At 46.8% G+C, this 17,666-nt stretch overlaps 1 protein-coding gene across 1 annotated transcript in view; it reads right to left on the reverse strand.

The window, feature by feature from the left end:
- Window positions 1-17,666, reverse strand: part of POLG (DNA polymerase gamma, catalytic subunit) — an 89,565-nt gene that overhangs the window by 63,359 nt on the left and 8,540 nt on the right. The window contains exons 4-6 of the mRNA XM_040414156.1: window positions 16,861-17,028; window positions 14,842-14,988; window positions 3,222-3,301 (exon numbers count right to left, since the gene is read on the reverse strand). Coding sequence (XP_040270090.1) covers window positions 3,222-3,301; window positions 14,842-14,988; window positions 16,861-17,028 — 395 coding nt within the window. The remainder of the gene's footprint in view (window positions 1-3,221; window positions 3,302-14,841; window positions 14,989-16,860; window positions 17,029-17,666) is intronic.

Below are 17,666 nucleotides of genomic sequence, written 5' to 3' on the forward strand. Positions count from 1 at the left end.
ATTGCCTCTGAAGGTGTACATAGCCTTTAAATGTTAGTGTACTGTACACCTTGTCAAATATAAAGACAATTTCCAAATCCTATATTTTAGGGACCAATTCAGTTCTGAAGTGTCTTTGAGACGTGTGTGTGTGTGTATATATGTATATATATATATATATATATATATATACATACATACACACACATACATATATATATATATATATATATATATATATATTTCTAAATCTCCAATAACCCAACCCATTTTAAAAACCATACTGGCTGGTGTGATTGGCTGGTGTGTGGGCTTGGCTGTAAGGAGGGGTGGCGCTACTCCTTTATAGGGATCCGATTCTGGTGGCTCCTTCACAGCCATCCTAGTGCCGGAGACGCTGCCACGCATCATCAGTTGTGGCCGGCGAGCTATACATTCTATTAGACTCAAACAATGCTCCTGATGAAACGCGTCAAGCAGTAGTATGCTGAGAAGTTGGGCAAATAATCTGTAAAGGCCATGAATGAACAGTCAAATGACATACAGGTAAGCACGCTTTTACCACGTACTGATGGCCATTGCTGGTGGTTTTATTAGTCTGTGACAGACTCCCTTTAAAGGGGATGTCTCATGAATGAATATTCATTTAGATCTTGCAAAGAATAATGATTTTTCCATTTAAATCATTCTTAAAAAATGCTCCTGTGCCTAAATATTAGTGCCGGAGACTAGTGCCGGAGACGCTGCCACGCATCATCAGTTGTGGCCGGCGAGCTATACATTCTATTAGTCTCAAACAATGCTCCTGATGAAACGTGTCAAGCAGTAGTATGCTGAGAAGTTGGGCAAATAATCTGTAAAGGCCAACTTCAGTGATAGGAGTACATGCAGCGTGTATAATGGGAGCTAGAGTGCCCTCTGAAGCCTAATGACTGACAGGTTGGGGCTTGGAAACTCACAGTAATATCAGCCTGTACGTCAGGGCCTAGCCTGCATGTTCCCTATGAATGTGGAGTTCTACATCTACTTCCAGATGAGCTGAGACAACAGTCCTATAAGCAGTGGTTTCTATATCACCAGGGCTTTTGGCACATCATTTCTGGCCTGCACATTGTAATATTGCCCACTGGCGTGCACTGGAGCCAGCATTCCAGGTGGTGCATGCATCCCTTGTGATTTTATATATCACAACAGAGAGGGTGCTGCAGCTGCACTAGCGTCGGCCTAAACTGCAGCAACCTCACATCTATTCTTCAGTGAATTGCCTGATCGGCTTATACATATAGGTCTGAGCATATTCACAGAGTGAACTCATATCCTCCTGCCCAATACCCACATATCATTGAGGGGTGTTTCTTCTTTTTTATTTTAACAATTAAATATCCAATAAAACCTTTTTTGTTTTTATTTAAACATTTCATTGAGGCAGTGAATCGATATACATGATATATTAACTTTATTCTGTAGGTACGGTAGATACAATAATAGTGATGCCAGATTTGTATATATTTTTTTTCATGTTTTACAAATTTTGCATCATAAAATCACTTCTTTATTAGAGATCAGCAGTATTTTACATTGCCATATACTAACATCCATAACATTTTTCCACCAACGTAGCTGTGTGAGGGCTTATTTGTTTGCGGGATGTTTTTATTGGTACCATTTTGAGGTACATAAGACTTTTAAATAGCTTTTTATTTAAATTTTTAGGGAGGTGAGTTGGGCAAAATTTTTGGTTTTTATGGGGTTCACCACTCTGTGTATATAAGATATGATAACTTTATTCTGCAGGTTGATACAATTATGGCAATACCTTTACAATTATATATCATTTTACCACATACAATTTATTTAATTTTTGCACAGCTTCCTACTTTGCATCATAATATCATTTTAAAAATTTTTTTTTTTACAATTAGTTGTATTTTGCATCACCGTATACGAACACCTAGAACATTTTTCTTTTTTCACCAATGTAGCTGTGTGCTGGCTCATTTTTTAAAGGACGGGCTACAGTTTTTATTTTTATCATTTTGGGTACATATGACTGCTGATTGCTTTTTATTTCAATTTTTTTTTTTGGGAGGTTAGGGGTCAAAAATTGCAATTATATCATTTTTTTTTTATTTTTTTTATTTTTTTTTTTATGGAGGTCCACCATGCAGGATGTACAATATGATAACTATTATGCGTCTGATATGAATATAGCAATACTAAACTTATATGATTTTTCAAGTTTTACTACTTTTGCATCCTAAAATCGCTTTTTATTAAAGTTGAAAATCATTCTTCTTTTTCATCGCCATATCTAAGACCCATAATTTTTCCATCACTGTAGCTGTGTGAGGACTTGCTTTTTGTGGGACGGCCTGTACTTTTTATTGGTTCCATTTTGGGGTACATATGACTTTTTGATCACTTTGTATACAATTTTTTGCATACACTTACCATTCTGGACTATCAGCTTTACTATTATCAATTACCTGGACCATCATTTATTTTATATTGCCATTTTATCATGGCTATATACTGTATATTTTATTCGTATTTGATATTTGTTCCTGATCAATAAATATAATATATTATTTTAATATACTCCTGGAGGTACTCACTATTTACAATTTATAGCATTTTTCTTTGTAGGATCCTGTTGGTTCTAAAAGGTATAGCAATAAATTAAAAAAAATAAAAAGTATGGCAATGAAACATAAGCTAAAAGGACACATTTGTGCCATATGTCTGGCCAAGACAATTCTATGAACATTTTACATACATATATTAGAACTCAGTACCCAAATATAATGCCTTAAAAGGAAGCAAGGAAAAATGTTAACAAGGAGTCAAAAAGGTTTAAAAAGTATAAATATATATATATATATATATATATATATATATATATATATATATATTTTAACAATAATAGTAATAATAATACTTATTGATCCCTCGCTACTCCTGATCTGACAATTCCAGGTCCCCCGCTGGTCTTCACTTCCTGGTTCATCTCAATCTAGCAAATATGACCACTTAGCCAATCAATGGTCGCAGCATCTCAGTCATTGGCTGAGATGACACTTCCATACTGAGAGGGACAAGAAAGTAACAACCACTGGGGGACCAGGAAAGCACCAGAACAAGTGTAGTGGCAGACCGGTAATGTATTACTATTTTTTATATTTTTTTAAAAAGCTGTTCTGTCCCTTTTTATTATTCTGGTGGTATACTGATAGACTTGTTACCTTTCCATGAAGAGTGGAAATGTCTCTTGAAACACCTCAAAAGTGGCTTTGACATCAAGAGCGCAGTATTGAATAAGATCCTTCAGAGACAAAGAGGGAGAATATAAATGTGTGCAGTGAAACTGATGCACAATGGGGCTCAATTCAACCAATCGGGTCACCAGTGGTTTAACTAATTGCTAAGAAAATCACATTATGTTTCTGCACTAGTTGAATACAGATGCACCAATATTCATATGCTGTAAAATACCATAAATTTAGCACCCACTGACAAAAGTAGTTCCATGGTGGATCATTACCTACTGACTGCGTAGGTCCTGGAACATACTAATACCTACCCGGAGGTTTGTGTTTACTTGGTATCGATTATGGTAATACCTAGCCATGCCAGATCCAACACTGAGAAAATTGGATTTTTGTAATCACCTGTAAAATCCTTTTCTCGCTTAGTTCAATGGGGAACACAAATGAGACAAGACATGACTGAAAGAAGTAGTCATGGTGGTCTGGTCCGAATGGAGATGATAATGATGAGGGAGAAAGACTACATCAGAGGAAACGTCACTGAATGTAAGAGGTATGTGGTGCATTACACTGTGTGTTTGGTAGCAGGGAATGTACACTGTCCAAAAAAAAAAAAAAAAAGTCGCCACCTGGGTTTAACTAAGCAAATAGATATGAGCCTCCTATTGGATAATTACTATATGGGCGATTATCTTTCAGCTGGCAATAAGTTATTTAACCCCAACTGGTACAATGAGTTGCTTTTCATTTCTTAAACAAGACACATCTCGTGGTCGTGGAAAAGATGTCAGTCTGTTTGAGAAGGGTCAAATCATTGGCATGCATAAAGCAGAGAAAACATCTAAGGAGATTGCAGAAACTACTAAAATTGGGTTAAGAACTGTCCAACGCATTATTAAAAACTGGAAGGATAGTGGGGACCCATCGCTTTCGAGGAAGAAATGTGGCGGGAAAAAAATCCTGAATGATCATGATCGGTGATCATTTAAACGTTTGGTGAAATCAAAGCAAAGAAAAACAACAGTAGAACTCAGGGCTATGTTTAATAACGAAAGTACGAGCATTTCCACACGCACAATGCGAAGAGAACTCAAGGGATTGGGACTGAACAGCTGTGTAGCCGTAAGAAAACCACTAATCAGTGATGCAAACCAGAAAAAAAGGCTTCAATTTGCTAGGGAGCATGAAGATTGAACTCTGGAGCAATGGAAGAAGGTCATGTGGTCTGAGTCCAGATTTACCCTGTTCCAGAGTGATGGGCGCATCAGGGTAAGAAGAGAGGCAGATGAAGTGATGCACCCATCATGCCTATTGCCTACTGTACAAGCCTGTGGGGGCAGTGCTATGATCTGGGGTTGCTGCAGTTGGTCAGGTCTAGGTTCAGCAACAGTATATGCTCCAAGAATGAGGTCAGCTGACTACATGAACATACTGAATGACCAGGTTTCTCCATCAATGGATTTGTTCTTCCCTGATGGCACGGGCATATTCCAAGATGACAATGCCAGGGTTCATCGGGCTCAAATTGTGAAAGAGTGGTTCAGGGAGCATGAGACATCATTTTCACACATGGATTGGCCACCAGAGTCCAGACCTTAACCCCATTGAGAATCTTTGGGATGTGTTGGAGAAGGCTTTGCGCAGCAGTCAGACTCTACCATCATCAATGCAAGATCTTGGTGAAAAATTAATGCAACACTGGATGGAAATAAATTTTGAGACATTGCAGAAGCTTATCGAAACAATGCCACAGCAAATGCGTGCCGTAATCAAAGCTAAAGGCGGTGTGACCTTTTTGTTTGGTGGTGACTTTTTTTTTTTTGGACAGGCAGTGTAATTTATAAAGTAATGGTAATGGTTCAGAGTTCTTTTAAGGGTCACATTATAGGTTGTCACTCAACTTTCCCAGTTCTACGGGGGATTATAGATCATCACTCAGCTTTCCCAAACCTTGGCGGGGGGTAGCATTATAGGTGTCAGAAAGCTTTCCCAATCCTTGGGGGAGATGGGGGGGGCATTATAGGTTGTCATTCAGCTTTTCCCAGTTCTTGAGGGCATAGCTAGTATGTGGTCCCCTCCAGCAGTGTGTCACATCAAGTATTTTACAAGTGAGTCACCCAAAATAAAACAAAAAAAAAACAAAAACATTTGCTCGCTTGTGTCATTGAGGACACAGGAGACAGTAGGACGTTCCAAAGCAGTCCCAAAGAATCGGGGGAGGAGGACAAAAAACTATAGCACAACCGATAAAACAGTCTGCAAAACCCATTAACCAGAATGCTTCTACGGATGCCAAGGGGCATGCCCCATAAAAGAGAGACAATGGCCTGACACACCAGTGGAGTGGAGGTACTAACAGCATCCCAACAAGGATAAGACAAGGATGAGTCCTGGTATACTGAACTATGCCAATCCAAAGAAAAAACACAGAACTCAGTGCATGCTCTTGGATAAATGAGAGCTGAAAAAGACTGCAGCAGAGACTCCAAAAAGGTCTGGAGGGATCGTAAGGGGACCCAGATGCTCTAACTCTCGGGAAAGAATCCACTCACAAGGAGGGGGAGGAGGGGTACTCCAGAACTAATCCCCACTGGACAGAAAATATAAACCTAGAATAGAAGGAACAGGAGCAAGAAGTCTTGCTCGGGCTTGCTGGATACCATTGTAGGAGATGAGGAGATTTTTTGTGAAACTCACCTGTAAAATCTTTTTCTCGTCTTTTCCATTGGGGGACACAGACCATGGGTATAGCTTAGGCCATTACTAGGAGGAGACACTATGCAAATAATAAAAAACCAGCTCCTTCTCCACTGGCTATACCCCCATGCTCCAACAGGAGGACCTCAGTGCGTGCAAACGCAGTAGGAGAAGGAGATCAGAAACCAAATATTAACAAAGAAAAGCAGAACCAAGGAACACCGCCATCGGGCCGTTAACCATAAGGTCCCACTAGAATAGAACCAACCCCTCCTGCAACAGACAAGAATGGGTGGGAGCTGTGTCCCCTAATGGAAAAGACGAGAAAAAGATTTTACAGGTGAGTTTCACAAAAAATCTCCTTTTCTCGCCCATTCCATTGGGAGACACAGACCATGGGACGTCCTAGAGCAGTCCATGGGGTGGGAAGACCAGCACCTCCAGAGGGAAAACGTCCAACGGTTAAACAGGATCCACAGCCTGCAATACCTTGCGCCCTAGGGCAGCATCAGCCGACGCCAAAGAGTGCAGCTGGTAGAACTTTGTAAAAGGTATGTAAGGACGACCAGGTGGCCGCCTTACAAAGTTGTGATGTAGAGGCTCGATTGCGCCTAGCCCAGGAGGCCCCCACCGCCCTGGTGGAGTGCGCGGTAACCCCCGCTGGGGAAACCATACCCCGGGATCGATAGGCCATGGCAATAGTCGACCGAATCCACCGAGCCACAGTGACCTTGGAGGCTGCCAGACCCTCGACGAGGCCCCTCGGGAGCCACAAAAAGGGAGTCCGAGCGGCGAAATGGGGCAGTAACCGACATGTACACCCGTAAAGCACGGACAACATCCAGAGAATGGAGAGCGCGCTCCTTGGGGTTCGCCGGAGAGGGGCAAAAGGATGGCAGGACTATGTCCTCATTAAGGTGGAAGGCGGAGACCACCTTGGGCAAAAAGGAAGAAACAGGGCGCAGTACCACCTTGTCCTTGTGGAAGACCAAAAAGGGCTCTTTAGAGGAAAGGGCGGCCAGCTCCGATACCTTCCTGATAGAGGTGATGGCCACCAAAAAGACCACCTTCCAGGTGAGAAAACTCAGGGAAATGTCCCTCCTGGGCTCAAAAGGAGCCGCCTGGAGAGAAGACAGAACCAGGTTCAGATCCCAGGGGGGCAGAGGAGGGACATACGGAGGGACCGAATGCGCCACCCCTTGCAGGAAGGTCCTCACCGGACCTAGCAGAGCCAGAGAGCGCTGAAAGAAAATGGCCAGAGCGAAGACCTGACCCTTCAGAGAGCTCAGGAACATTCCCATCTCAAGACCCGACTGGAGAAATGAGAGGACCACCGGAACGGAGAAATGAAGGGGAAAAATGCCCATCTTCTCACAAAAGGCAATAAAGGCCTTCCACGTACGATAGTATATCCAGGAGGAAGCTGGTTTCCTGGCTTTGATCATGGTCTTCACGACAGAGTCCGAGAAGCCCCTCTTCTTCAAGATGGTGGTCTCAACAGCCATGCCATTAAATTAAGTGGTTGTAAATACTAGTGGAAGAGAGGTCCTTGAGACAGCAGGTCCTCCCTGAGAGGAAGAGGCCACGGAACATCCGCCAGCATCCGAGTGACCTCCGAGAACCAGGTGCGGAGAGGCCAATCGGGGGCGATGAGGATGGTCGGGATTTCTTCTGCTGCGACCCTGCGAAGAACCTTTGGGAGTAGAGGCAGTGGTGGGAAGACAGAGGAGTGCGAAGTCTTGCCACGGAGACACCAGAGCGTCCACCCCGTACACCTCCGGATCCCGAGCTCGGGCCAGGAACGTGGGAACCTTGTTGTTGAGCCTGGACGCCATCAAGTCCACATCCGGGCGGCCCCAACGGCGACAGACGTCCTCAAATACGTCCGGATGCAGAGATCACTCTCCCGGATGCACCCTGTTGCGGCTGAGAAAGTCAGCCGTCCAGTTTTCGACCCCTGGGATGTACACTGCAGACAATATTGGAACGTGAGCCTGCATCACCTCCTGCATCACCGGCTGGCTGCGGGTTCCGCCCTGATGATTGATGTAGGCCACCGCTGTGGCATTGTCCGACTGGATCCTTACCGGGAGACCCGTCAGGAGGGGGGTCCAATGAGACAGAGAGAGGAAAATTGCTCTGAGCTCCAATATGTTGATCAGAAGGCGGGCTTCCACTTCTGACCACACCCCCTGAACCGTCCGAGCCCGGAGAACGCCGCCCCAACCCATGAGACTGGCATTGGTGGTGACAACTGTCCAGGAGATTGGGAGGAAGGATTTCCCCGAAGTCAGATTCTGAGGAGACAGCCACCACAGGAGGTCCATGCGAACCCGAGGAGGAAGGCCGATCCGAGAGTCCATACCCCTCGATGTCCTGTCCCAGAAGGACAGGATCGCCTGCTGCAGAGGCCGAGTGTGAAACTGGGCAAAGGGGACTGCCACCATAAGCCCCAGAACCTGCATGCACTCCCGGATGGAGAGACATGGGGAATGCAGAAGGCGAGACACCGACTTCCGTATAAGTGAGAACTTGCAATCCAGGAGGAATACCCGGGCTGCAGTAGTGTCTATAATCATCCCCAGGAAGGACACCCTCTGGGAAGGTTGGAGAGAGGACTTCGGGAAGTTGATCAGCCAGCCGAACTGTTGCAGAGTCTGAACAGTGATCCTGACGCTGTCTTCGTCCTGGGGACGAGAGGGAGCCTTTATCAGAATGTCGTCCAGGTAGGGCAGCAGAGATATGCCCCTGGTACGGAGAAGCGCCATGATCGGCGCCAAGATCTTTGTGAATACCTGTGGGGCTGTTGCCACAGAAGGGCGATGAACTGATAATGACGGTCGCCAATGGCGAAGCGCAGGAACCTGTGGTGAGATTCTGCGATAGGGACATGCAGATAGGAGTCCCGGATGTCCACCGACGCGAGGAACTCCCCTGGAAGAAGAGAAGCAATAGCGGAGGGACTCCATCCAGAACCTCCGCACCCGCAGGGACTTGTTTAACAGCTTCAAGTCTAGGACCGGACACACTGATCCCTCCTTCTTTGGCACTACAAAGAGATTTGAGTAGAAACCTGCCCCCTGTTCCTCCAGAGGAACTGGGACAACTACTCCCCTGACCAGAAGGGAAGAAACCACTTGTAAAAGGGCCGAGGCTCGGGCCAGATCTCCCGGAACACGAGACGGAAAGAAACGTTCCGCAGGTCTGGAAACGAATTCTATCTTGTAACCGGAAGTTACAATTTCCAGGGCCCAGGCGTCTTGAATGTGAGCTCTCAAGACATGCTGAAAGGAGAGCAGACGGCCCACCACTGCAAGCGGTGGGGGCGCCCCTTCAGGCGGAGGACTGCTTGGGAACCGCAGGGCGGGCAGAACTCCCGTGGAACTGTGCCGCGGGTGCCAGGAATGTTGAGGCTTAAAGGAAGGCTTCTTGTGGGAGTCCTGAGAGCCGCCGGAGGAGGGGGCTGTTGCAGACCTGGAGGAGGAAAAGCGCCGAAAGGACTGGTTTCTAGACCTAGAGGGGCGAGCTCTGAAGGCACGCTTGGATCTAGATTGGGGCAGGTGTACTCTTGCCCCCCGTAGCGTCAGAGATAACCTCATCCAGCTTAGCCCCGAAGAGCCTGGAGCCCGCAAAGGGGAGGTTAGTGAGGGAGCGCTTGGAGGAAGCGTCGGCGTCCCAGATATTCAACCAGACCTCCCTGCGCTGCGTGACTGAGAGGCCGAAATCCACGCAAAGAGAGTGCTGACATCCAATCAGGCCTCACAGAGGAATGTTGTCGCCTGGGACATCTGGAGGATGAAGTTCAGGGTGTCCGCAAAGGCATCCTGCTCCGCGAGGTCCTGATGATGGCGCTGCAACCACACCGAAAGCGCCCTGGCTACCCAGGCCGAGGCGAACGCGGGCCACAGACCTGTGCCCGCCAGAGAGAAGATGGCTTTGGAAAGAGAGTCCAAACGCCTGTCAACGGAGTCCTGTAGGGAGGACCCGTCCAGGACTGGTATTGCCGTATTTTTAGCCAATCTGGCCACCGGCGTGTCGACCTTAGGAGGAGAAGACCACTGCTGCACGTTATCTGCCGGGAAAGGATAAAGAGTATCCATGCGCCTTGTAGCAGAAAAACGGTGATTAGGGCGTTCCCAAGCCTTAGAAAGGACCTTGGCGAACTCGCCACTAATGGGGAATGTGACTGCCTCCGGTTTTCTGGAGTGGAAGAGGGGGAATTCCTGGCTATTAGTAGAAGGAGGTTCCCCCTGGATGTCAAAGGTGTCACGTACCGCCATGACCAGGTCTGCCACCATGGTGGAGAGCTTAGCTGAGGGTTCCGGCTCCGTGTCCTCGTCCGAGCCGGACCTTTCCCCGAAGCAGAGTCATCCGAGGAGGGATGCTGCTGCGTACGCTGCCTCTTAACGGTCGAGCGTCCTCTGTGGGGGGCACCGGGAGGTGGAGCGGTGCTAACCACAGGCACCGCAGGCGGTGGATCAGTGGCCGACATGCGTTCCATAAAGGCCATGGCCGCGCGCGAGACTTGGGCCAAGTCCGCGGCCGCCCTAGCTATGGCAGAGACCCAGGAGGGCTCCGCGGGCTCCGAAGGGGCTGGTTTGGTGGAGGGGGAGGAGGAGGTGGATGATCCCGTCCCGAGGCAAGGCAAGAGTCACAGGAGCCTGTAACCGACAGTGGCAAGCAGCACACCTTAAAGGATCCCAGTGGGACCTGAGGCGTCGCTTTAGATTTTTGGGAGGCCCCAGGTTTAGGCATGATGGTGGCAATCCCGAAGTCAGGGTCTCCTACCGTTTTGCAGAACACTGCCTGTCCTACCGTGACCTGTGAGGAGCTGGAGTAGCAGTCACGCGAAAAAAATTGCAGTTAAAAAATTGCACAAAAAAAAAAAAAAAAAAAAAATCGCTGTAAAAAATTGCGCGCGGGAACTATGAAAAAAGGCAGACCCCGGCTCTGAAAATGGCGCCCACCGCCAGAATGCAGGGGGACAAGAAGGAATTCCTCCTCCCTCTCAACCAGCCGGCCCTCCCAGATCCACAGGTAAGCCCTAAAGAACCGTGTCACAGTGTGAGCACGGGGGGAGGGGGAGCTTGCAGGAGGGCCGTGTACTTATCTGGCCACCTGCAGTCTTGCAGTCTTCACCCTCTGTACCGGACCAGCATGGGGTCACCTCTTCAGTCATCTGGCACAAGGAGTGCCAGGCATTCTGATGGTAGGGGATGAGACACTAAGCTGAAAACTGATTAGATCAATGTTTGCAAGAGGAGTACAGCTGGTAGGAGAAACTAACACTTTTTTCACTTAGTGTAGCCTCCTAGTGGCAGCAGCTATACCCACGGTATTCTGTGTCCCCTAATGACACAAGTGAGAAAGCGGGCATGGCTTTGCAACCTCCAGAGGTCGGCACAAACCTGGTGAGGCCGACACAGCAGGAGCAGCAATAACAATAAGTTTATCTGGCCACCTGCAGTCTTGCAGTCTTCACCCTCTGTACCGGACCAGCATGGGGTCACCTCTTCAGTCATCTGGCACAAGGAGTGGCAGTGCACTGGATAGAGGGCAGGACTAGGTGACCCCGGATCTGGTAGGCCACCGGAGCTGCAGGTCGAGCCCGGTTCCACTTATCTTCTGGGGGGAAAGGGAGGTAGCCGGGGACGGCCATTCGACCCTGGCGCTCGCTCCACTGAGAGACCAGGGACGCACCATGCGACCCTGCGTCCTCTGTTTAAAAAAAAACAAACAGGAGAAGAAAAAACTACAGGGACAACCCTGCATGAGCAGGAGTGTCACCTCCTTATCCGACACTAAGCTAAAACAGAGGTCCTCCTGTTGGAGCATGGGGGTATAGCCAGTGGAGGAGGAGCTGTTTTTTATTATTTGCATAGTGTCTCCTCCTAGTAATGGCCTAAGCTAAACCCATGGTCTGTGTCCCCCAATGGAATGGGCGAGAAAGCACAAGTACACTAGCTCCCAAACAACTACTCTGGTACACATCAGAACTGCATAGACTTGTCATATATGGCAACAAGCAGCAGCGCAATTATTCTGCCTATAGAAAGAGGTAATGTGGTTGTCCAGTGCACATCAGAGATGCATAGGCTTGTCATTACATCAAGCTATCGATAGCACCATTACTTACCCATGAAGAGGACTGTACAGGTTTGTTGGATACCGTTGCAGGAGATGACGCAAGTGCACTCCTTGAACAAAAGGGGGCAATCCGGTTGCCTGGTGTATGCCAGAAGCGAGTAAGCTTGTCATATACCAAATGTGCCGACCACGGGTTAAGAAGTTACCCACATCGGTGGAAGACAATTTGCTAGTTTTTCCAGCAGAAGCACCCCCACCAAAAAAGTGAACCTCAGGTGGAAGCCAAAACCAAGGTTGGTGGAACAGTTGAAGGGTCATCTTCCATAGCTGGGAATGGCTAGCTGATGAAGAAACAGATGTGCACAGGGAACTTGCAGCTCAGGAGGACAGTCCCAGTATATGCATATACCGCACATGGCCCCAGTATACAGCACACACTGTATACAGCCCCAGTATATAGCACATACTTTGATCAGCTCCTACTGTACACTGTTGTAGAAGCTCAGCCTCCCCTGTGAAGTAGTAATAGGGGTCAATAAGGTGCCCGGAGGGCAAGAGCTGTGACACCTTCCAGATCTGTGAAGGGACTGCAGACATGTGGTGTGGCAGGCCGCAAAAGTCTTTACCTTGATTAGGCTGAGGTCTGAAGAAGGTGGTGTGACACAGTGTTGTCGGTCCCAACAGAGGGAATGTAGCCCAGGAGGTTAGAAAGATCCTCTCAAGCTATAATAAAAAAGGTGCAGAGTGGGGGCAGTGAAAGCCACTAGAGATGCAGCCCAGTAGGCTGCAAAAGCCGTGACCTCACATAGCTTAAGAGGACAGATGGGATGACGGACCAGCGTGGAGGTGGTGTGGACCATCAGCACCAGACAAGAAGCCATGACGGGTAAGTGGTCCTCTCCTGTGCTGAGAATGTGGAGCTGCAGCGGGAACGCGAGAGGAAGGGGCTGCCAGACGCTTGGTTTAGTGCCCATAAAAGCTGCTGCCCCAAGATAGTGAAAGAAGTGGCACATGGTAGGTTGAGGGCCATGGCGCCGAACCGAGGCAGAAGGGAAGCGGAGACAGGTGAGGAACAGCCAAGGGGTATATACTTATCTCTCAGGCTATTTGCTCTTCCAAAGTCTTCTCCCCCAGCCATGTCACCCTCTGCAGTGTGTTGCCCCTTGGTGTGGGAAGCTACACTGAAAAAACTGTAGCTTTGAAGAAAAAAAAAAAAAAAAAGTGACGTGATTGTTGGCAAGTTACAGCAGATTTAATGGTCTGCCACATTGCATTCTGCCAGGCATTCTGATGGTAGGGGATGAGACACTAAGCTGAAAACTGATTAGATCAATGTTTGCAAGAGGAGTACAGCTGGTAGGAGAAACTAACACTTTTTTCACTTAGTGTAGCCTCCTAGTGGCAGCAGCTATACCCACGGTATTCTGTGTCCCCTAATGACACAAGTGAGAAAGCGGGCATGGCTTTGCAACCTCCAGAAGCCGACACAGCAGGAGCAGCAATAACAATAAGTTTATCCTGTACATGTATGAGAGGATGTATACGGCCATGTAAGGCTGAACTGTTACATCTGTAAACCTGAAGGACTTGTACACTGAACTGCAGAAATAATATTTTATTTGTATTACCCTATCAGAACTTTTTGACTGATTTTTACAAAAATGGGGAGGAAAAAAAAAATATAAGAAATAAATAAGGGTACTTTCACACTAGCGTTATTCTTTTCCGGCATTGAGTTCCGTCACAGGGGCTCAATACCGGAAAAGAACTGATCAGTTTTACCCCCATGCATTCTGAATGGAGAGCAATGTGTTCAGGATGTCTTCACTTCAGTCTTTTAGATTTTTTAAAGATGGAGATAATACCGCAGCATGTCCGGATCCGACATTTTTTCCCATTGACATGCATTAATGCCGGATCCGGCCCTGAGTGTTTCGGCAAATTGGATCCGACATTGCGGTCTGCACATGCTCAAACCGGAAAAAAAAAAAAAGTGAAAAAAATAAATGCCGGATCCGATTTTCCGGAGAGACAGATCCAGCATTTCAATGCCATTGTCCTTACGGATCAGGATCCTGATCCGTCTGACAAATGCCATCAGTTTGCGTCCGTACTGTCGGATCCCGGGGGCAGTTCCGGCGACGGAACTGCCAGCCGGAATCCTCTGCCGTAAGTGGGAAAGTACCCTAAATGCTTAAAGGGGGTAGCCTGCTCTTTTTATATTAATCGCCTATCCTCAGGACAGGCCATCAGTATCTGATTTGTTGCGGTCTGACACCCAGCACCCCACTGTAACAGCTGTTCCAGAGTAACTCCAGTGCCAGAATTACACGGCTCTGTCCATTTGTGTAATGGGGCTGGTTACTTCAATGGGAGCAGGACTGCAGTAACCCGGTCCTCTGCTACACAATGGGCAGAGCTATGTACCTCTGACGCCTATTTCTGGCACTGGAGATGCTCTGGAATAGCTGACTAGCCAGGGTGCCAGGTGATGGATCTTGATGGCCTATCCTGAGGAAAGCCCATCAATATAAAAGGAGTGGACAACCCCTTTAAAGGGTGTGGCCAGTGCATACTTACCTTACCAATCCCCCCCCCCCCTTCCCATTCCCATGCCAACACCTCTGAGGTCACTGAATGGCCCTGCAGCAATTTCAGCCATTTCCTGTTTGTAGAGCACGGACCAGAGTGGTGGAGATGAGCACTGCTTCGATTGTATTTTTAACCTAATCTAGCCCCAGAAAAACCTGTTTAATAATAAGAAATCGCTCACTTTGTCAATCAAGCATTTGTGTATTCTTTGTATTCTCACCTGGAACTGAGCTCGGATATCTGCCATACTTCCTTTTACAAACAGGTCCCGCGCCTCCTTTTCCAAAGGGGGGCCTCCGACATAGAGTGCATGGACATCAGCAAGATTATTAATGCTGCTAATATTTACCCACTCCCATGAAGTTATCTGCAAAAACAAACAAAAAGCCACATAAAATGCTGTCATAGGCAGAAAAATACAACAACATAAGTGGCCTCAGCATGAAATCTACTGCAGACAAAATCTGGGGGAGATGCTCATAGAAATGTCAGAATCGTATTTTTATTTTCCAAAAAAGGTTTAAATGATTTATGATCTGGATCATTTTAGGTTTTAGGGCTTATGCACACGACCGTATGCCCTCCGAAACATACAGTCCGTGAGCGGGCCATATGTTCCGGAGCGGCATACATCGTGCACACGGGAGCGCACAGCATCATAGGTTATCATATGAGTGCGGGACAATAGTTCCGCGGGCGGCCCGATGCGCACAGTATTATAGTAACCTATGATGCGGTGTGCTCGATGTATGCCACTCCGGGACATATTGCCCGCTCACGGACCGTATGTCTCGGAGGGCATACGGTCGTGTGCAAGGGCCCTTAGGGTGAGACAACATGGTGCAGCTGAACGCAGGCGGCCAAGTTCAGTCCACCTGCAGCCAATGGCCACATGAGTTTACTGCAAATATAGGTGGCCATTGACTGTCGCAGGTGGGCCATGTGTCTACAGCCTCCCTGTGTGCTCTTACCCTTTGGGCTCATGCACACAAACCTATTTTTTTTTCAGTGTCCATACGTTGTTGTTTTTTTGCGGCCCGTATGTGGAACCATTGACTTCAATGGGGTCGCAAAAACAATGGAAATGACTCTGTGTGCATTCCGAATCCATGCTGCAAAAAAATAGAACATTTCCTATTCTTGACTGCATTACGGACAAGGATCGAACTATTATGGCCTGGACGTTCCTTTCCTTCAAAATGCAGAATATGTGCGGCCAGTATCTGTGTTTTGCGGATCCGCAATTTGTGGACCACAAAACAGGCAACAATGTGCATGAGTCCTTATACTTGTAGTAGAGGGAGTGAGGAGGTAATGACAGGTGATTATCATAGCCTGTGGTTTACCTATATGTCTGGTACAATCCCACTGGGCAACACCTGCAAAATCGTGCACCCAGGTGGATGCTGTAATCTGTGCCCCTACATTGGAACCATTTTGGGCTACCTATAACATTTTGATGATTTTATATTCCAATTTTTGAAAAGACAAAATGAACGAAAAGCTTTTTTTTTTCTATTTCCTTTGTTTAAATTTATTTAACATGCGATATAAATGACATGTTAATTGTATTCTGATGGGCCGACTGAAAGCCCCCTCCCTCTCTAAACCACTTAGGTCTTGTTCACACAGTGTTTCCTGTACAGGGATTTTTGCATCAAAACTTGTGCGGAAACCGCCTCTCAATGGGAGTCTGTGCTGCTGTTCATGCCGCCACAGATTATTTCCCCTGGGTTTTCCAGAACATGCCAAGAAAAAATATTTTTATTTTTTTGGCATAGTTTCTACGTGGACACTGCCAGAAACCAAAGGGTTACTGCTCGCGGATTAGCATCACTGAACAAGGCTATAGCAGTGAGCAGATCCACTGCATTCAAACTACAAATCGGAGGCAGAAATACTGACTGAAATCTGCGTACAAGAAACAGCATGTGAACAAGCCCTTAGATGTCGTTGCAGCATATTACAGCTGGCTTCCGCTGTAGACAGCATTATATGGCAGCATACATATATGGCAGCTTGTGGAAATGACGGGAAGGGGTTCATGAAGGAAATGATCGTTACTGATGATCTTGATTGATCGCGTCACCATAACTGACGTTACAATCAGTGAATGTACGTGTGACTTGTGCGTCCCTGCTATCCTTCCCTGTGCACTGATGGCTACAGAGATGACACACCAGGCGGTGACAGTGTCCATAGCGATTTCCAGCGCATACACACAGCGTAGTCTACTTACGGCAGGACCTTCACCCTTGTTGCGTGTCTTCATGATGTGCTGCTTAACTTCCTGCAGGCCTTTCTTCCTTCCGTATTTACTGGCCATCCATAAGCTGCGTTGGAATCCAGTAAGGCCGGAAACAGCCATGTGCATGCTCATGGTGTCCATAAAACGCATTTTTGAGCCCTGGAACATTAGAGAAGATGGTAAACTGTAATCACCAAAATGTGCTAATTTGATTATTCTATAGCACATTAGTACAGAACAGAGACACCCCCTTCTGAAATATGAACTGTGAAGATCCTGCGAGATTCCATTTTTTATTTTTATTTTTTCAATTCAAGTGCTTTTTATATATGCTTTTTATTGCATTTGCTTGCAGGTTTTTTTTTATCCTAGAGAGAGCTCTATGGGGAAATGCCTGAAAAAAATTCCATACCGAGAGCACGCAACTATTGGAAAAGAAATGTCAAAGCAGTTGAAATAAAAAAAAAAAATTTAAAAAAAACAGCAAACAGACTTCGGGCTCATGTATGCGTACCATTCACTTCAATGGGGCTGCAAAAAAACGGAAATGACTCCATGTGCATTCCATGTCCACATGGCCGTTCCGCCAAAAAATAGAACATGTGATATTATTGTCCATACTACGGACAGGGATAGGACTGTTCTATTAGTGGATGGCCATTCTGTAAAATGCGGAATGCACATAGCCGGCATCTGTGTTTTGCTGATCTGCAATTTGCGGCCTGCAAAACATCCAACAGTCGAGGTCTTAAAGTGGTTGTCCCACAAAAAATATTCTACAGTTTTCAAACCAGCAC

This window comes from Bufo bufo, chromosome 1, assembly GCF_905171765.1.
Source record: "Bufo bufo chromosome 1, aBufBuf1.1, whole genome shotgun sequence".
In the NCBI taxonomy this organism is placed as follows: Eukaryota; Metazoa; Chordata; class Amphibia; order Anura; family Bufonidae; genus Bufo; species Bufo bufo.